Source organism: Diabrotica virgifera, chromosome 10 (genome assembly GCF_917563875.1).
Source record: "Diabrotica virgifera virgifera chromosome 10, PGI_DIABVI_V3a".
In the NCBI taxonomy this organism is placed as follows: domain Eukaryota; kingdom Metazoa; phylum Arthropoda; class Insecta; order Coleoptera; family Chrysomelidae; genus Diabrotica; species Diabrotica virgifera.
In genome coordinates this window covers 47,073,410-47,095,148 of record NC_065452.1, presented here as the reverse complement: position 1 = coordinate 47,095,148, position 21,739 = coordinate 47,073,410, and the positions used below count along the sequence as shown (strand labels likewise).

General features: G+C 36.4%; 1 protein-coding gene across 4 annotated transcripts in view; it reads right to left on the bottom strand.

Moving 5' to 3' along the window:
- Positions 1–21,739, bottom strand: part of LOC126878488 (C2 domain-containing protein 5) — an 85,940-nt gene that overhangs the window by 28,632 nt on the left and 35,569 nt on the right. For all 4 annotated transcript variants that reach the window (XM_050641239.1, XM_050641238.1, XM_050641240.1 and 1 more), the window contains 5 exons: positions 17,532–17,750; positions 15,839–15,940; positions 15,287–15,593; positions 3,708–3,770; positions 3,522–3,652 (listed from right to left, as the gene is read on the bottom strand). In XM_050641239.1, coding sequence (XP_050497196.1) covers positions 3,522–3,652; positions 3,708–3,770; positions 15,287–15,593; positions 15,839–15,940; positions 17,532–17,750 — 822 coding nt within the window. The remainder of the gene's footprint in view (positions 1–3,521; positions 3,653–3,707; positions 3,771–15,286; positions 15,594–15,838; positions 15,941–17,531; positions 17,751–21,739) is intronic.

The window sequence follows — 21,739 nt, the reverse complement described above, 5'->3', positions numbered from 1 at the left end:
AACCATGATGCAAACTGCAATTAAGTGGACTGACGATACTGGTATGACATTATCAACAGAAAAATGCTCAGTTCTCTTCTTTACCAGGCACAGGCTGCGCTCGCCGAGGAACCTAGCCTTGTGTGGGCGTACCATAGCAGTGGTAAATGAATATAAATATTTGGGCATAATTCTAGATACTAAATTATTATGGACTAAACATATACAGTACGTCAAAAGTAAATGTGACAAAGGTTTTAATTTATTAAGATATGTCACAAATTGTAAATGGGGAGCCACTCCAGATATTGCAGTTATGTTTTACAGAGCCTATATACGATCTATTATGGATTACGGATGTTGTCTCTACGGATCCGCGAGTAACACAAATTATATATTGATAGACTCCAGTACAAATGTCTTAGGACTTGTATGGGGGCAATGAAATCAACACCTGTGAATGCTATATTAGCTGAATGTAATGAACAACCATTACAGTTCCGTAGAAAACTGCTTGCCCAAAAGTATATTATTAAACTAAAAACTCGGGAGTCTACAATGATAGACAAGTTAAACAAATTAGCAATCGAAGACCTAACCAATAAATATTGGAAAATTAAAAACAGTCCACCACTAGCAGAAGCTGTTATTGATACCAAACACCTTTCCGTTACTTACGGCAATTATAAAAAACTACCAATGTTTAACATAAATTATATGCAATTAATTAAAAAACATAGAGTCATAATACCGAAGTATACAGAGTCCAAACAAATCAACAAAGCAATACTAAATTCCGTACTAGAAGATTTTGTAGACAAAGACATAACTACTCTTTACACTGATGGATCTAGGACGATAAATGGCGTCGGTTGTGCCGTTTTTATTCAAACCGCCAACCAATCATTATTGTATCAGCTCCCAAAACATAGCAGTATATACACTGCAGAATTATTTGCTATTCAAAAAGCCATAAGTTGGTTAATATCAAAAAATATTGAAAAAGCAGTTATTATATCAGATTCTCAATCTTCATTGATGTCTATTCAAAGTACCAAATTCGAGACGCTAAAATGTCCAATATTATGCGACATTAAAAGATACCTTCAAAATATTGATGTAACTTTTGTTTGGGTAAAAGGACATATAGGGATAATGGGTAATGAAAAAGCTGATCAATTGGCCAAACTTGCAATTACAGAGGGAGAATTCTGTAATATAATTACTGAAAGAGATAACAAAAATATTATACAATTTAACATCCAGTCGCAATGGGAAAATCAATATATTAATCTAGCAAATTCATCATTCAACCCATACTTTAGTATTCATCCAAAATTGCCAGGTTCTTCTTATTTTAAATTAATGCACACACACTCTAAATTATTTTCCGCCTGCTTATTTCGTATTAAAACAAACCATGGCAAATTTCCTGCTCACTTATCCAAATTAGGTATAACACAAAATGCATTATGTAGCTGTGGGTCTTTTGGAGACTTAAATCATATATTTTTTAATTGCAATAATTATAACTTAAATACAAAAATTCTAATACAATCACTTATTCAAAAGAATTATTTACCACCTTACCATATCCATAATGTTGTCTGTACCACTGATATGAACATATTAAATCTGCTAGTTAGTTTTCTCAAAAGTAATAATATATATTTATAAATGTCTATAATATGAATTTATTTTATTATCGTACATGATTATCTTGATAATTATGACATAAAAAAAATCTGTGGCAAATGGACTTGCATCCAAGCCAAAAACAAGCACACACACACACACACACACACACACACACACAGAAGTTCTGAACTCCGTCTGGTCCAGGAGATTTCCAGTTATGAAGCTCTTTGATGACATTTGAGACTTCTTCAGTCGTGAATGGTTCGTAGTTAGCAGTGACGTAGTGGTGACAGTTGTGCGTCGTATCTTCTATCCAGCCAGCATTGTTGTTAAAAGCAGCTGGTGTGGAAAGTTGATTCCCCAAAACTCATGAATTTCTTCTTGGCTTGGGTAAGACTTGTCGACACTTTCTACGGTGGAATTGAGTTTTCGGTAGAACGCCTTCTCAGAGTTCTCAAAAAGTGCATTGTCACATTTTCGGTTGTTACTAACTTTATACCTTCTTAATCGTCCTGAATAAACGGAGAGTTTTTGTTTTAATGTATCCAGACACTGTTGGGCTGTGTTATTTTCTGGATCGTATCTCGAGTGTCTTGCAGTGCTCCGCATTATTTCTTCAGCTCTTTTAATGACTTTTCTACTTGTTACACCTCTTATATATTCTGTGACTTGACCAATATCCCTACGCAGTAATTCAATTTTTCCGAGAAGTCTTTTTTCCCAGGGTGCAATTCTGTTACCAGTCCTTCCGTTATTAGTACCCCGTCGTGTTCTGATCTTAACGCCCATTACATTGGCAATTGCTGTAGCTGCACAGTAGATTAGCATATGCAGATACTCCAATGTGTGGGCTTCTACGACATAATTGGGTAGGACTTCAGTATTCACAATTTGTAACAGGGCACCTAGTTTCTTACAAGAGTTTATTCGTGGTAGCGGTGGTCTGCTAAGTGGATTTGTTCCATTAAACTCTTGTACGGCACGAGCCATTTCGTTTTCTAGACTATCGCGCAACTCGTTGTTTTCCTGCTGTGTATTGTCAGGTTGAGTTTCTGGTATGGGAATCTCAGGAATCTGCTCATCAAGGATTTCATTAGGGACTTAATCTAAAACTAGCTCTTGGTTATTAATCTCCCGTTCGACTTCGCTTTTGATCGTATTGCGTCTAGACTCTGGGATAAGGTTGTTTCTTATGATTACCCGGTATTGATCTGATACTCTTTGCTCCGATACTTGAATATCTGGGTACTCCCTGCAAAATTCGGCATACAGCTGTTGTCTGTAGCCAATCGTTTCTTGACCGAGGTTTGTCACCTTATAATAGAAGCGCAAAATGCTTTCGTTAATAGACACAGTCCATTTCATGCGCTGCCTCGGTCGTCCCGCTTTAGTGAGCGCCGGCTGATGTTCCGGCGCAGCACCTTCAGCGAGTGGAGCTCTTGCTGTTGTTTGGCTCGCTTGTGGTTGTTGTTGTTGTTGGGCTGTAGCTGTTTGTGTGACAGGGGCCCGCCTCCTTAACACCCTGCCACCGACGTCCCGCATGCTGTCACGTCCAGCGTCGGCTCCAGACGTGCCCTGGCGATCCCCAGGCAGCGGCCCTAAACATAAACTATTAGTCTCCATTCTCATGGGTGTGCATTTTATACCTACTGCCAGGTGTCAGTTTTTGTTCCACGGCAAGTATTCCTGCTACTCTCTGGGTATTGGCGCTACGAATACCCAGAAAGCATCCCCCATTCGCAGGGGGCCGCGCCTGATAGAAGAACTGACGTAAAACTCCCACAGGAACTTATTATTATTATTATTATTATTATATAACGAAAACTAACAGGATGGTGGCTGCCTCTTAATCGGAATGAAATATTAACTGTTTTTCATTGTCATTTTTTTTAAGATATACTTACGTGTCTTTGCTTCAGAGACGATTTGTATTTAGATGAAGATCGTAGTTTATTGACTTTATTTATTTTATTTCCTTGCACAGTATTATTTTCCGTAATACTATCTTCTTCTAATTTAAAAATCATGTCCTCTTCTAAAAAATAATACGTATAATTGCACGATTTTTATAAAAATAAAATTATTCTTACCTTCCTTCCTTGGAATTACAGATTTGAAACCCTTAGATTTTTTACCTAACCCCAGTGCCATACCTAAAAATCAATGGAAATCACAAAATTAAAAAAAAAATGAGTTGATAACAATATATACTAAGAAACAAAATTAACGCACCACCTTAAAAATAGGACATTTTTGATGTTTTATATTTCTTAAACCTGTTGTCCGATTTTATTGATTTTTTAATATGGTATAGCTTTATTCTTCAAGAATATCGATGTAATAATATTGTTGCCAAACAGAGAAGTGTCATTGTATACCGGGTGTAACAATGATAGTGTGTTTTTTCCTCAAAGTTTGGAACACCCTGTGGAATATTGTAGCGTATATAAAATATTGAAATTAAAACTGTAGACTTAGTGTTTCATAACATTTTGCTTTTTGATTCATTCGTTTATGTTGGATAATAAAAAATTTAGGTACTTTAACAACTAGCAACGTTCTTCATCCAATACAGGGTGTTTCTAAATAAGATGCGACAAACTGTAAGGGGTAATTCTACATGAAAAAATAATGACCATCTGCTTTATAAACATAGGTCTGGAAATGCTTCGTTTCCGTGATACGGGATGCTGAATTTTTTCTTACAAACTGACGATTTATTTATTGCTCTAAACACGGTTAAGATATGAAAATGAAATTTGCTAGGTTTTAAGAGGTAGTTATTGCGCATTTTTTGGCGTTATTTTATATTAACCATTGGCGTGCATACCGGTAATATGACCCGTATGCACGCCGATGGTGAAAATAAAATTATTAATTGTATGCCAAAAAATGCGCAATAACTACCTCTTAAAACCTACTAAATTTCATTTGCATATCTCAACCGGTTTTAGAGCAATAAATAAATCGTCAGTTTGTACAAAAATTCAACATCCCGTATCTCGGAAACGAAGCATTTGCGGACATATGTTTATAAAGCAAACGATCATTATTTTTTCATGCAGCATTACCCCTTGAGGTTTGTCGCACTTATTTAGAAACACCCTGTATTGATGAAGAACGTTGCTAGTTGTTAAAGTACCTTACTTTTTTATTGTCCAACAGAAGTGAATTAATTAAAAAGCAGAATGTTAAGAAACACTAAGTCTACAGTTTTAATTTCAATATTTTATATACGCTACAATATTCCACAGGGTGTTCCAAACTTTGAGGAAAAAACACACTATCATTGTTACACCCGGTAAACAATGACACTTATCTGTTTAGCAACAATATTATTACATCGATATTCTTAAAGAACAAAGCTATAACATATTAAAAAAATCACTAAAATCGGACAACAGGTTTAGGAAATACTAGACATTAAACATTTCCAATTTTTAAGGTGGTGCGTTAATTTTGATGCTTAGTGTTTTATTAAAGTATATTATAAGATTTCATGGACATCGCATACCCCAAACGAAGAAGTGCTGCATATGATAGGAACGAGAGAGCTTTTCAACACACTGCAACTTAGGAAAACCAAGTTAATACAATATTATGTATTATGTATTAATAAAACTAAGTACATGGAGGTCTCAAATAATAATAAAGTAGCAGAACCTGACGATCTAACGGTTGGAACATATTATACTTTCGAAGGACTAAGATAGTTCGTATATTTAGGCTCACAAATCAGCCAAAGTAATACAGTAACTGCAGAAATTAACAGACGTATATATCTAGCAAATAGAGCGTACTACGAATTAAAGAAACTTAACATCAAACATAGTCACAAAAAGAACAAAAATATTGATATACAGAACTGTAATCGGGCCCGTCCTCACTTAGGCGTCAGAAACGTGGACGATAACAAAAAGTGATGAAGAACGGTTAGGCTACTTTGTACGTAAAATCCTCAGACATATCTATAAAGGCGTGGAGGAAAACGGATTATGGCGTAGACGCTATAATTTTGAATTTTACCACCTTTATAGTACAATAAACAATATATGCCAAAGATTGTTCGGACTATAGGACAATATCACTAATAAGCCATACCCCCAAAATATTTCTAAAGGTGATTCATGGAAGATTATACAGAAAGCTAGAATATGATATGGATGATACCCAATTTGGGTTCCGCAAAGGACTTGGAACAAGAGAGGCATTGTTTGCGTTTAATGTCCTCTCTCAAAGATGCTTAGATATGAACCTATTTATTCCTGTTTCATCGACTTCGAAAAAGCGTTTGACAGGGTCCGACATGACAAACTAATAGAATTATTGAAAAACAGACGAGATTTAGAAATAGAATGATAGAGACAGACGAGATTTACGAATTATCATCAATCTGTATTGGAATCAAAAGGCCAATATAAAGATAGAAGAACAAGAATCCGAGAATATTGATATAAAGAGAGGAGTAAGACAGGGTTGTGTTCTGTCGCCGCTACTGTTTAACCTGTACAGTGACGCCATATTTCAGGAAGCGATAGCGGAGCTAAGTGATGGAATCTCTATAAACGGAAGAATAGTAAATAACATAAGATTCGCTGATGACACCGTTATAATGGCAGACACCCTGGAATCGCTACAAGAATTGCTAAATAGAATTAACGATTATTGCATTCGATACGGGCTAAAAATAAACAAGAAAAAAACTAAATTTATGATTGTCTCAAAAACAGAACATGGAAATGAAAGGTTAATGATAGAGCAAACAAAATTGAAAAAGTGAAGACATACAAATATCTGGGAACCTGGGTTGATGACAAAAATGACCAAAGCCAAGAAATTAAAGTCCGAATTGAAACCACAAAGCAAGCATTTATAAAAATGAAGACACTACTTACAAACAAATACCTTCAGTTGCCTCTCAGATTGAGGGCTCTAAGATACTACATATTTTCTACATTGCTATACGGAATGGAAGCTTGGACATTGAAGAGAAAACACATAAGAAGAATAGAAGCGTCCGAAATGTGGTGTTACAGAAGAATATTGAAAATTCAGTGGGTTCAAAGGATTACCAATGTTGAACTGCTACGACGTTTAAATAATGAGTTAGAAATTATGAAGAGTATAAAAACTAGAAAACTGGAATATTTGGGTTACATTACCAGAGGAGAAAAATATGAGTTGCTGAGAATTATTATGCAAGTAAGGATCCAAGGAAACAGAAGCATAGGAAGAAGACGCATCTCCTGGCTGAGGAACCTTAGAGAATGGTTTAAGTGTAGTTCATTACAACTGTTCAGAGCAGCAGCCAACAAAGTGACCATAGCCATTATGATATCCAACCTCCGATGGGAGAGGGAACTTTAAGAAGAATAACCTTTATAGTGAGCCTAGTATTGGTAGATCTATCAAAATAAACTGGCTGTTGTGGCTAGGCCACTTAGAGAGAATGAATGAGGAGGAGCCGTCGAAACACATTTATAGCCAGAGACCGGATGGAGTGAGGAGAAGAGGCAGGCCCAGAGCACGATTTAAGAAACAGGTGGAAGACGACTTGCGAGTGTTAGGAGTGCAAAATTGGAAAACCAAGGCGAAGGAATGGAAGCTGATTCTGGAACAGGCCAAGACCCACCATGAGTTGTAGAGCCAATGATGATGAATAAGAACAGCTGAAGACACAAAAGAGTTTGTAATTGTAGTTACCAACGTCCACAGAGGAGAGAGCACTTTAAGAAGAAAAATTAATAAAGGAGGGCCAATCTTAGAGCCTGATAAGAAAATCCAGATTTTCTATCAGACCATACAAAATTTCTTTACTATCTACGAGGTCTGGCTATTAAATAACGATGCGCATATGCGCAATAAATGCGCACGCAGAAGGCGTCCTGAAGAGTGGGAAATGAATGCAGCATTGGATAGCTGGAAGTACCTACTCTTCCCGTACGAAAACCCGTTTTTGTCCCGTTTATGTGAAATTTCTCGTTAAATTAAAAAAACTCCGAGTGCTATAATTTGTTGAAAGAGGCCTAGGGTGAGAATTCTCGTGCGTGTGTTTTCGAATGGTATAAACGGTTTTCTGAGGGCCGAGAGAGCGCCGAAGATGACCAACGTCCAGGTCGACCTGTCTCTGTTTCAACTCCGCAAAGTGACCAAAATAAATGAAATTGTGCGCGGAGATCGTCGTATGAGCATTCGGATGATTGCTGAGACTGTAAACGCCGATAAAGAAACTGTCAGAAAAATTTTACATGAAGAAAGTCTGTGCGAAGTTGATACCAAAAAATTTGACCCCTGACCAAAAGCTCGTCCGTCAACAGATCTGCTCAGATTTTCTTGAGAGGTTACATGAAGAGCTTGAATTAATGGAAAACATCATCACTTGCGATGAAACCTGGATATTTAAATACGATGTTGAAACTAAGCGACAATCCATTCACTGGAAAACTCATGCATCGCCAAGAATGAAAAAAGCAAGGATGTCGAAATCAAAATTTAAAGCTATGCTAATCGTTTTTTTCGACATTAACGGCATCGTGATGACTGAATGGGTTCCAGAGGGTCAAACTGTAAACCAAACTTACTATTTGAAAGTTTTGACAACGCTGCGAGAGCGAGTTCGTAAGAAACGGCCGGAGTTGTGGAAAAAACAAGTCGTGGATCTTGCACCAGAACAACGCACCTGTCCATAACGCGCTGTCTGTGAAGCGTTATTTAGCCGCTAGAGGCATTACAGTGCTCGAACACTCGCCGTACTCGCCTGATGTAGCACCCTGTGACTTTTTCCTGTTTCCGAAGATCAAGTCTGCCTTAAAAGGAATCCGGTTCGAGTCGATGGAAGAGGTGAAGCGAAAAACGGCGGAGCTCCTAAAAGCTCTAACAAAAGAAGACTTCCAGCATTGCTTTGACCAATGGAAAACACAAATGGAACGGTGTGGGGCGAGGAAAATATAAAACAATCAGTAATTAAAACAGCGAGTGAAAACTTAAAACCAAAGAAAAGAAAACATAAAGACTGGATGACTGAAGAGATAATATTATTAATGAATGAAAGAAAATCATTCAAAACAAAAAATCCAATTAAATATAATGTAACCGATAGATTAATTAAAAAGAAAATAAAAGAAGCTAAAGAGAGAATGTTACATGAGCAGTGCCAAGAACTGGAAGAATTTGAGAAAAATATGACTTTTTTAACATGCATAAAAGAATTAGAGAACTAACAGGAATGAAAAAAACATTTCAAACTAGGCAACTAAGAGATGAAAGTGGTGCACTTATGACAGATATAAACCAGAAAATGCAGAGATGGACACAATATATAGCACAGCTTTTTGAAGACAAAGAGAGAACAGAAGCACCAAAAGAATTTAAAGATGATACTGGACCTGACATTATACGAGAAGAAGTCGAATATGCAATGAAACAAGCTAAAAGTGGTAAATCTCCCGGGCCTGATGAAGTTCCTATCGAATTACTCAAAATTGTTGATACTGAATCTATTGACCTTCTTTTGGATTTATTTAACACCATATATATAAAAGGTATAATACCTAAAGAATGGCTCCAATCGACATTTATACTGCTACCCAAAAAAGCCAATGCAAAGGAGTGCAATGAACATCGCACCATAGCCTTAATGAGCCATGTCTTGAAATTGTTTTTAAAAGTGATTCACAGTAGAATACATAAGAAATTAATAGACGAAGGCATAAGTGATACACAAATGGGATTTAGGAAAGGTCTGGGAACACAGGACGCACTGTTTGCAGTAAGTGTTCTTTCGCAGACATGCCTAGATATGAATCAGGAAGTGTATGCCTGTTTCATTGATTTTGAGAAGGCATTTGACAAAGTGCAGCATAATCGTCTCAAAGAAATTTTGTTAAATAAAAACATAGACAGTAGAGACATTAGAATTATATGTAACCTCTATTGGAATCAAACAGCAAAAGTGAAAGTTGAAAATGAACTGACTGAGGATATCCAGATTCGTCGTGGGGTGCGCCAAGGGTGTATTTTATCACCATTGCTATTTAATTTATATATTATAGTGAAGCCATCTCAGAATTAGCGTTGGCCGAAGTCAATGAGGGGCTAATAATAAACGGTGAGCCACTTAATAATATAAGATATGCTGACGATACCGTACTTCTAGCGGAAACACTGGAAGAATTGCAACACCTTACTCAACAACTAAATATACATTGCAACGATTATGGACTAAAAATAAATTTGAAGAAAACCAAGTTCATGGTATTTACAAAAGCACAAAACATCAGAGTTAGACTAGTACTGGATAATACAGAAATTGAGCAAATATCTTCGTACAAATACCTTGGAGCATGGATCACAGAAGATACTGATCAGACAAAAGAAATAAGATGCCGCATTCAAATTGCACTATCCATTTTTAACAGAATGAGGAAACTTTTCTGTAATCGCAATATCAATATAACGCTCCGGATAAGAATGATTCGTTGTTATATTTTCTCCACCCTTTTGTATGGGGTTGAGGCATGGACACTAAAACAATCCAACATTAAAAACCTGGAAGCATTCGAAATGTGGTGTTATAGACGTATTCTGAAAATATCATGGACAGATCGTAAAACAAACGCACAAGTGCTCAAACAACTAGGAAAACAATGCGAAGTTTTAAATTCCATAAAAATCAGGAAGTTGGAATACTTGGGGCACATCATGCGAGGTGAAAAATACGAACTATTAAGGAGTATAATGCAGGGCAAAATCAAAGGCAGAAGAAGCGTAGGAAGACGTAAAATCTCGTGGCTACGCAATCTCCGTGAATGGTTTGGATGCAGCTCAATTGAACTATTCCGGCGCGTAACCGACAAAATTATAATTGCCAGAATGATTTCCAATCTCCGATAGGAGCGGAACTTTAAGAAGAAGAAGGGGCGAGGGAAGGGGAATATATTGAAGGAGAGCATTCGATTGTAGAATAATTTTTAAAATAAAACTCTTTTTCATAAGCAGTCTCATTATTTAATAGCCAGACCTCGTATATAAGGATTTTTACAGCTGTCGCCGCCTTCCTCCTTTCAGCCAACGTCCCCAGTCCTTTTTGTTCTACAATTCTCCATCTCCCAAGGTCTCGTCTTTCCATGGCCTCGTCCACTTCATACCTCCATGATCTTCGGGGTCTACCTCTTCTTCTCTTTCCTATTGGGCTCAACAATATAAACGAAATATTCAAGCCTCCGCCTCTTAATTGTCTGTATAATTTCTTCCCTGTCATTAACCCTATCAAGAACTTTAATATTGCTAATTTTGTCTACCCATGATATTCGTAGTATTCTTCGATAACACCAACAACGCTCAAAACCGTTTCCAATGTCTTAATCTCAAATTGCTTCAATTTCCAGGCCTCAGATCCCTAGAGCAAAGTTGTAAAAACGTAGCAGAGCAACAACCTTATCCTTAGATCCAATTTTAAATCTCTACTACGTAATAGATGTTTCATTTTCACAAATTTTGCCCTTGCTATTTCTATACGGCTTTTAATCTCTTATGTTTGTTCTGCGTTTTGACTAACCACCTAGATATTTGTATTTGTCTACCCTTTCTATCTCGATTTACAGAATGCTCTTGGTCTTTTCTACATATCTATAAAGTGATGAGCGCGCTAATAATCGGCAAAATAACGCAAAAGATGGAAAACATAATACATTGCGAAACAAAAAGAGATATACTAGTGGAGGTGGAAACTATCGTTATAAACGTATGAATTAACATTACATTACATAGTTTCCCACCTTTAGCTGTATCAGAGGAGTATGACAACTGTCACTGTGACAGTAGAATTTTATAAAATACTCCTGCCACAGACGTCTAAAGGTGGGAAACAATGAAATGTAATGTTAATTTATACGTTTATATCGATAATTTCCACCTCTACTAGTTTCATCTCTTTTTGTTCCGCAATGTATGTTTTCCATCTTTTGCGTTATTTTGCCGGTTATAAGCGCGCTCATCACTGTGTAAGGATTTTTACAGCTGTCTCCGCCTGCCTCCTTTCAGCCAACGTCTCCAGTCCTTTCTGTTTTGCCATTCTCCATCTCTAAGGTCTCGTCTTTCTATGGCCCCGTCCACTTCATCCCTCCATGATCTTCGGGATCTATCTCTTCTTCTCTTTCCTATTGGACTTCAATCCGAAAACTTTGATATCCACCTTGTACGATCTGCTCTTCTTACATGTCCGAACCAAAGGACATCGCACACATCTTATGGAAAATGTAATGTCACTCAAATTCAATAAAATGTATACGAATAGATTCGTTTTGAGTGACATTATATTTTCCATAAGATGTGTGCGATGTCCTTTAAGTTTTTCTTCGATGTAGCCTTGTTCGAGTATGTCTTGTTCTACTGCCATTCTTTGTTTTATCTCCTCATTTTCTTTACATTATTTAGTATTATCTTCTTTACGCTTATATTTTGAAAACATATCCACCTTGTACGATCTGCTCCTCTCACATGTCATCATCAATGGTGCTACAGCCCTATCAAAGAGCCTCGACCTTCGCAAGTATATTAAGCCAGTCAGTCCTATCCATTGCCAACCGTTGCCAGTTTGCTGCGCCTATTTTTCTCCCATCCTCATCTACACCATCTTTCCATCTAAGTTTTGGCCTACCCCTATTTCTACTTCCCACAGGTTGTGACATAAGGATTCTTCTAGGAGGGTTGTTATGCCGTGATCTTGCTAGATGTCCTGCCCATCTTAGTCTTCCTATTCGTATAAGAGATACTACGCCTTTACCACCAAATATATGTTTATATCTGTGGTATACCTCGTAGTTGTACCTCCTCCTCCAAATACCATTTTCACAGATGCCACCGAATATGCCTCTCAGGATCCTTCGTTCAAATATAAGCAGAAGGTTTTCATCTGCCTTGGAGATGGTCCATGTCTCCGATCCATATGTCAATACTGGTTGTATAAGGGTTTTGTATATGGTTATTTTTGTTTTTTGGCTTAAGTTTCTGCTTCTCATATGTCTACTCAGTCCAAAATAGCATTTGTTCGCTAGGATTATCCTTCGCTTGATTTCTTCCGTCATGACGTTCTCCTCTCACATGTCCATACTAAATTAAACGTTTTTCTTCGATGTAGCTGAGTATGTCTTGTTCTACTGCCATTCTTTGTTTTATCTCCTCATTTTCTTTACATTATTTAGTATTATCTTCTTTACGCTTATATTTTTAAAAAGATTTTCAAGCTGGAGGTCGAAACATCATTAGAGTTTTTTCTATGTTGTATTTTCATATAAAACTGTCATTTATTCCCATTAACTAAAATCGATAAATAGGGATGTTCACAAAAAATTTAATAGTCATTTTAAACATGTAAAACGATTAAGAAACACCCTAGGAATAATTGTCTAAAATATTAAGAAAATTAAAAAAGCCTGTCTATGAAAAAACTTCATTAGAAATCTAGCATTATTTTAAATTTCAAGAAAACGCTTCTGACGTCACTAGTCGTATACCCCAGCGCGCGCCATGTCAACAGTGTTATTCTTTAGGTACCTGTTTGACGTTAGTTCAGTCAGGTTATTTTATTTTGTATTTTATTCCATAGATAAGAGAGTGGGGTGTTTTTTCTTTTATTGTTTTATCAGGGCTAACGTGGAGTTTTATGGTGAATTTGTTTAGTTTAAAGTGGATAGACTGTTACTAAGGACATATTTTGGGTAGTACAAATAAATAATTAAAATGAAAGTTTTTAAAATAGCTGATTCGCTTAACCTACCTACTGTGCATGTAACAATGGTGAATGGTGTGTGACTTCTTGTCATCTTGTAAAGAAATAAATCAACCACAGAGTAGCGGAATGTTTATTTTAATAAGTTACAGGGGTAAAAAAAAAGAGAAAATTTAGTGTGATTTTTAATTTCAAATATTTCATTCAAAGGAAACTTTTTGTTTATTCTTACAGACTTTCGGCCCTCAGTAATAATGTAATCTTTAATTCTACGTTCATTGTTCATAAATTGTTCAAAAATATTTAATAGTTTTCTCAGGATTTGAAAAAATTAATGCATTTAAATAGCATTTGCCCCAGATTTTGCCCTACTAATTTAAATGATGTCTAGTTTATAGGGGCTGTCGGTAATAAATATGTACTTTATTACTACGTTATGGACACCAAGTCTTTTAAACCTTCAGACAAATTGAAAGATCATAAACTAAATACTTTTTATATTTGTAAAAATTTTTCTTGCTAACCCATTTCGTTGCCTGGATATTTATAAACAGATATTTAGAAGTCCAAAATACGAAGTTTTCGGCTGTAGGTCTTAAGAATTTTTATAATTTATTTTTTTATAATCAAGCTAATTTAAATCTAAAACATATCATGGAATTGGTAAAAATGTGTATGTACTTATTTAAAAACTCATTTATTTAGGAAAAGATCCATAACTTACAATAAAGAAGTGATCTTCGAAAGAGAAAAGCTTGGTTGTTACGTTTATTTTTACGATTTAAATAAGCTGGAACTGTAATAAAAATCTTGTCAGAATTGTTTTTAGAGGTATTTACACACCAAGGAATAAAACACCACTTATTTGGTTTCATTTTTATTAATTAAATACGCAAAGAACTGCACACATTCAAATACACTTCGTAAATAAGTATACAAAACTAGTCGTCGATCAAAGACGATACGACTGCTGACGTCACAGACCGTAGCCTCGCTGCAGGGTACCGTTTTTCTAGCCTCCAAGAAAATCAACATTATGAACTCATTTATCTTAAAAAATATATATTTTTATACAGTTTTATGATTGCTACGTTTTTATATACCTTATAATCTATTGAATTTAACTATATTTAAAAATTAGTGAACATCCCTATTAGAAACACAGCAAGAAAACAGTTTCAGAACCGTATTTGAGTGTGATTGTTGTCTATATTTGATCACTTTGTAAATATCTATTGGAACATCAATTAAATTATATGAAAAAGACAGTTTATGTTTCTTTTCGATTCAGAGGTTATGTACAATCTCTAGACAATTGTTTCTGTCTTACGACTTCCTCAGTAGAGCTGCGTGCACACCTTTGAAGCAAAACGAAACCAAACTGCCTATTTATGTGAAATTTCAAAAATAGTTTAAAATCCACTTTTGGGACAATATAGCGACATCTTTTAAAGAAAAGTCGACATTAACGTCGAGACGTTAATCATCCAATACGAAGAGTAGCTGACGTGCAGATTCCTGGAAGGAGTAGGAGAGGAAGACCAAAGAAGACGTGGGGGAAGACGATTAGGCAGGACATGTTGGTAAAGGGGATTAATATTGATATGACCCAGGATAGAATTGTGTGGAGAAATGCAATTAGGGAAGCCGACCCCGCATAGGGATAAGGCAAAGAGAATGATGATGATAGCGACATCTTTTAAAGAAAAGCGAAAAGTCCCAGATACATAATTTATTATTAAAATAACCATAAATAATTGTTTAAATCTGAAAACTTTTCTTCTTGGAACTTCTTTCTGGTACATTCTTAATCTCTGCCTTTTACAATTTATAAGACAAGAGATGACGAATAAAGAAAGCGAAAAGGACTCTACAATATGCAGTCACATTCCGCTTTCATTCGTCTAGGAGAAACGGTCCGAAAAAATAAATTATACTTACCAAATACTAAAAGTTGCACCTCATCTGGCTCGGGAATATCACATCGAAATTGGATATTACATAAAGCGCAAGGTACCATTCTTCTTAATTTAAAGTAAACGCTTTGAAGTAATTTACTAAAATATTCATCTATATTAAGATTAGACTGGAATTTGAACCTCCGGCATTGGATGAACATTTGTAAATTTTTAACTATCTCTAAATCATCGAGCCCAGGGATTGTCTCAGTATTTACAACATGGAAGCCATCAGGTGGACGTTCTTTCATTAATGAGCAAAGTACTTCTTCATCTTTAGGATCATCAACCTTCAATAAATATACAGATAGTTTAATGTTTGGCTAGATACATCCCAATGAAGTAAGCGCTAAAATCGGCAACATTGCTTATGAGAATGAGCTGCATTGCCACTGTAGAATTACGAATGATTGAATCAATCAGCGTTGCCATTTATAGTACGAAGTGTTGCAATTTATAGTAGGTATATCTAACTGAAAACTAAGCAGTCTGGTATATGGCATAATATTAAAGAAGCAAAAAATCAAGTTCTTACCTCTAAAACACAGCAATCTTTACTACCGGATGACAGATCTAAAGAAGTTGGTTCTTCATCCGAATCATCATCTGACCAAGCCCGGGATCCTTCAATTCCATCCTAGAAAATTTGTTTTTTAACATAAAATTTATTTGACGTGAACTACTTTATTGCAGATTGTAAATCTAAATTAGGGAATTATAAAAAATAGTTCTTGCATTCAAAACATGGCCATAATATATTACTATAAGCAATAAATTGTTATATGTCCCACGCTTACAGTGATCATTGACACGGTTGTACCTGTGCCAAAGAACTGAGTAATAGGGAAACATATATTCTATCGGTTTACAACGTTCTCCGTCTTCTGATACCCGTTCGCCATTCCTCTCTGTCCGCACATTGATCTACTTGCAGACCTCTTTCATCCATGGCTTTGTTTATTCCTACCTGCCAACTTTTCCTCGGTCTACCTCTACTTCTTCTAACTTGCGCTTCCCAGTTTTGTATTTGTTTTGGGATTCTGTCTTCGTGCATTCTTTGTACGTGACCAAACCATCGTAGTTGTATTTCATTGATTTCGTCATTTATTGTATGTGTTACCTTCATTATTTCTCGTATTCGTTCATTGGTGACATGTTCTGTTCTTGATCTTCCTGCAGCTCTCTCCAGAAATCCATCTCGGTGACCATCTAACCTTTGATTTGATTTTTCCTTCATAGGCAATACTTCGCAGCTATATGTTATGATGCTGTTCACTATGACGTTATAGATCTTTTTCTTGTTTTGATTGTTTATGTGCTTGTCCTAAAGTATTGAGTTTAGAAGCCTAATTGCTTTTTTCCCTGAATATTTCATTCTTTACTGGCTCCGTCCAGTGTTCCATCATTCGTGATTTTCATACCCAGGTATTTATATTCGTTACATTTACTGATTGTTTCACCTCCGTCTAGTATCAAGTCCTGCTGCGTTCCACCGATATTCATATATATATGGTTTTTCCTATTTTGATCTTTAGTCCCTATCTCCTGTATTCCTCTATTCTCTATTAGCTTTCTTGTCATGTAACAGATATCACCGTAGTCTTGTGCTATTAGTATTTGGTCGTCTGCGAAACAAAGAATGTATTATAGTGTATGGTCATTCAATGGGAGTCCCATATTTTTGCATTTCCGTTTCCAATTTGTCAGAGCTTGTTCCAAATATATTTTAAAAAGTGTTGGAGAGAGGCAGCATCCTTGTTTGAGCCCTTTATTTGTCAAAAACCCTTCGGTGAGTTTGTTTCCTTGTTTAATTCTCGTGGTCGTGTTGTTAAACACGACGATAATAAAAATTTTTAATTATTTTTATGATTTCTGTGTTTATATTGGTATTCTCCATTACCTCCCATAATTTACCAAAGGTACACTGTCGTAATCCTTTTTCAGATCAATATATACGAAATGAATCTCTTGATTGTTCGCTGTTTTTTTTTTCATGACCTGTGTGATTGCAAATAGATGATCAATTGTAGATCTTCCGGCTCTAAATTCTGCTTGTTCTTCTGCCTCCATTTTCTTGTATTCGTTTTCTATTCGGTTTTTTAAGAGCTTCCCGTATATTTTGCTGATTATTGGTGTAATCAGGAAACATAAATAAAAAAAATTTCATAATTAGTTTAAGAAACTCAAGAAACTTTAGACCGTAGACATATTAATGTTTAAAAAGTTACCTCAATTTTATAAATTTCTTTGTTCTTCTTCACTGTTTCCTTTAGTTGCTTTTGTAATGTGATTATCTTTGGATCGTCTACATTTTCGTCAGAAACCAGTTTAGGTACGGTTGGACTCGGTAAAGATGTTAAAAATATTGCTGTACCAGTGGCCGTTGCAATGATCAACTTCTCACCAACAGTTATTCTGAATTTTAAACCAAATATTGCATTCATTCCCTAAAAAACATGAAGTTCACTAATATACCCCGATAAATGCTACATTACATGCTACATAAGGACATACATTATATGCTACGTAAAGGAGTTGCAAGAAAAATGTTAACAGACTTCAAACAAGCATTGGAGAAGTAGATATCACTCTTGATATAAAATAAAACATGGCAAAGAAAACCAAACTGCAGAAATAAGCAGAAGAATAAGAATGGTTTGGATAGCAGTAGCTAAACTAAGCTTTATTATAAAAGATCCAAAAATCCCAGATAATTTAAAACGAAACGATACTGGGAGACTTCAATGCCAAACTAGGTAAAGAGGATCATCGTAGAGCGGTGATCCGCACACATAGCTTACACGATAACACTAATGATAACGGATCAAGACTGGCAGAGTTCGCTGTAGCCAACAATATGGTAGTAAGTAAAAACTACACAGTTCCAAAGGAAAGATATGCATAAAGTAACCTGGGTGTCAAATGATGGAATCGCACGAAACCAGATAGACCACGTGCTTATCGACGGAAGACACTCTAGCAATATCATCGGCGCACACAGTCTGAGGGGAACAGAAAGTGACTCTGACCACTTCCTGGTCAGAATAAAAATGAGAACAAGGCTAAACACGAGACATCCAAAGCAACGAAAACAAGGAAACAGATGGGACATTTCAAGGCTCTATCTACCTGATAATGAACGCGAATATCAGTCACTGATCCAAAATAAATTGCAGACACCGGAAGAAGAAGAAACATAAACACCAGAATTGACCATAGACCAGAAATGGCAAAATATAACAAACGTCATAGAAAGCGCCGAAGCGGAAACTATAGGGAAAGAAAGGAATAACAAGAAGAAAAACCAGTGGTTTGACCAGGAGTGCGAACAAAGCTTACAGCAGAAAGCAATCAAGAAGCTGGAGTTACTAACACGACCTACAGAAGAGAACAGGGAAGAATACAAGAGTAAGGACTCAAACGAGAAGACTTTTAAGAAGAAAAAAGAAACAATACCTAGAAGCACGAATACAGCAACTCGAGGAGGAACACAGAACCGGTCAGTCTAGACAGTTTTATAGGGACCTAAAAACAATTACGGGCAACACGACCAACAGCCCAAGATTTATAAAAGACGATGCAGGACAATTGCTCACAGACGACGAAGAGATAAGCCGCCAATGGAGAAAGTATTTTGAGCAACTCTTAAATACAGAAAACCCCACAACGACAGGGCAACAAAGACAGTACCAGTTAGCCGAACCTGAAATACCAGGGCCCACACTAGCTGAAGTAAAGTCCGCAATTTCGTCCCTAAAAAAAGCCCCAGGCCCAGACGGCATACAGGCGGAACTACTAAAAAAGGGGGAGAAAAACTACATCTTGAGATATATCATCTTATAAGAGAAGTCTGGGAAAGAGAAGAAATACCGAAACACTGGCATGAAAGCCATATAATACCTATTTACAAGAAGGGAGACAAAAAAATATGTCGGAACTATAGAGGAATATCGTTAATCAACACAACATACAAAATTATATCCACGCTGTGGAATATATATCTCGCCCCTCTGCTGTTTAACTTCGCACTGGAACATGCAGTAAGAAAAGCTCAGCCACAACTGACAAACGGATTTGCCGCCCAAGGATCAAAAATACTATTGGCCTTTGCGGATTACGTGGACACAATTGCACAATTCACCAGAGATGCAAAAGAAGTTTTCACCCTATTCGAGAACGGAGCCAAGGAAGTTGGTCTTAAGGTCAACGAGGACAAGACCAAGTACATGGTGGTTACGAAGAACCCAAGACTAAGGGTTAGACAAAACGTAACAATTAATGAATACAACTTTGAAGTCGTCAAAGAATTTAAGTACCTGGGAGCGATCATAACATTTGAAAATAAATATGAAAAGGACGTGGCAGCCAGGATCATTGCAGGGAACAGGGCATATTACTCATTAATGACCCTACTTAAATCAAAAATACTCTCAATACCAGCAAAAATAAGAGTATATAAGACAATAATTCGTCCCACAATAACGTATGGAAGCGAAACATGGACTCTGAACCAGCGAGAAACGACAAAATTAATGGTACTTGAAAGAAAGATACTGCGGACTATCTATGGGCCATGCAGAGAAGAGACTACAGGAGAATGGAGAAGAAGACACAATGATGAACTCCAGACAATATATGGAGATGAAAACATAGTACGATACATTACAGCAAACCGAATACGATGGGCGGGTCACGTGCTAAGATCGAGTGACGAAAGACTTCTGAACGCCACATTCTGGGAAATGCCCGATGGCAAAAGGTCAGTTGGTCGACCAAGAAAGAGATGGAAAGAAGCAGTAGCTAGTGACCTACGCAAAATGGGAGTACAGCAATGGGAAATAGCTGCTCAGGACCGACAACAATGGAAAGAAATAGTAAACGCGGCCAAGACTCACATAGAGTTGTAGAGCCAAATGATGATGATGATGAATTTAAAACGAAAGGTTTTACACGCATATATCCTTCCTGCCGTCTTCCTGTCCTGTACACTGAAGATATCATAGGCTTATGAAGGACAAGAACTTATCCAGAAGTACAGAACTGAAAATATACAGAGTTGCAATCAGACCAGTAGTTACATACTCAGCGGAGACAATGTGCCTCACGGAAAAAGATGAAAAAAAATTAAGAATATTCGAAAGGAAAATCCTCAGACGGATTATGGGTCCGATAAGAATGGACAACGGAGAAATGAGAAGAAGAATGAACCATGAACTAAGAGACATAATGAAGGGAGAAGATATAGTTAGATTTATTAAAGCACAGAGGCTAAGATGGCTGGGACACATAGAGAGAAGGAAAAATGAACTACTGACTAAGCAGATCACCAAAATGCCAAGAAAGGCCAAGGAAAAGACCCAGAGAGAGATGGTAGGACCAGATCATGAGAGATATCAAAATTCTGGAAGTGAGAAACTGGAGGGAACTATGCACATATCGAAATGAGTGTGTAACGTTACAAACGTCACATCTTTGATATTTTATGTTTAAACAATTATTTTACTTTATTTTCTTTAATATTTCATTAGTAACAATTTTCTTCTATTTGTTTTACCTGTTTTCTTCGTTAAAAACAACTCGTTGGCGCCCTGTTTTATTATCCTCTTTTATTACCCTCTTGTATTATCTTCTATTTAATATATCTTTTTTCATCTAACATTTGAATCATCAACTGAACATACTGAACGTACCCTGTATATTCTTACTCTGTAAGTTTCTGTCTTTCAATACGGAACATGCCTGCTACTTCATACGTACTTGGTCGTCATTTCAAATGTCGTTTTCAATGACAGTGTCACTTCATCCCTACTCCCTGACACAAACAAAATGGAAGGGAAGAATTATTCCTTAAAAAGGCATGTAATTTGAAAATTAGAATTATTTTTCATCAACAATTAATATTCTCTTGAGGTGAGTTTTTCATACAGCTTTTTATAATAATTTTTTCTAAATTTTTTTATATCTAACCTAACCTCCCATCTAAAGGCATGGTTTCTGATATTTTAGTTTTAAATACATATATCTTTTTAATTTACATATATGCACATTTAGTAATCAAGTTTTAATTATTCTCCTCATCTTAATTCCATTTAATTTATCCCTTGCCATCAGCATACTTTGCTCAGCTCATCTTTGAATACTTTTTGGCAAAGGGTAGCTTTTCTTCTTGATGTCAAACGCATTATTCTTCTAGTTTTTGGGAATAAATCACTTTCCTCCCTACGGGAGACACCAGCATCCTCACCGGTGATGGAACTAAGGCTGACAAAAATGAAGACCAGGACATCTAGACTGCAACAACTACCATTTCCAACTGCAGGGGCCTAGGGCCGAACATCCGCCCAGGCCGACAAGAAGTCTACAGCAGTACCATTCGACATCAAGAAGTTACCAACAAATACCAGCTACCAAAAGCCATAAGTATAATCCAAAAATT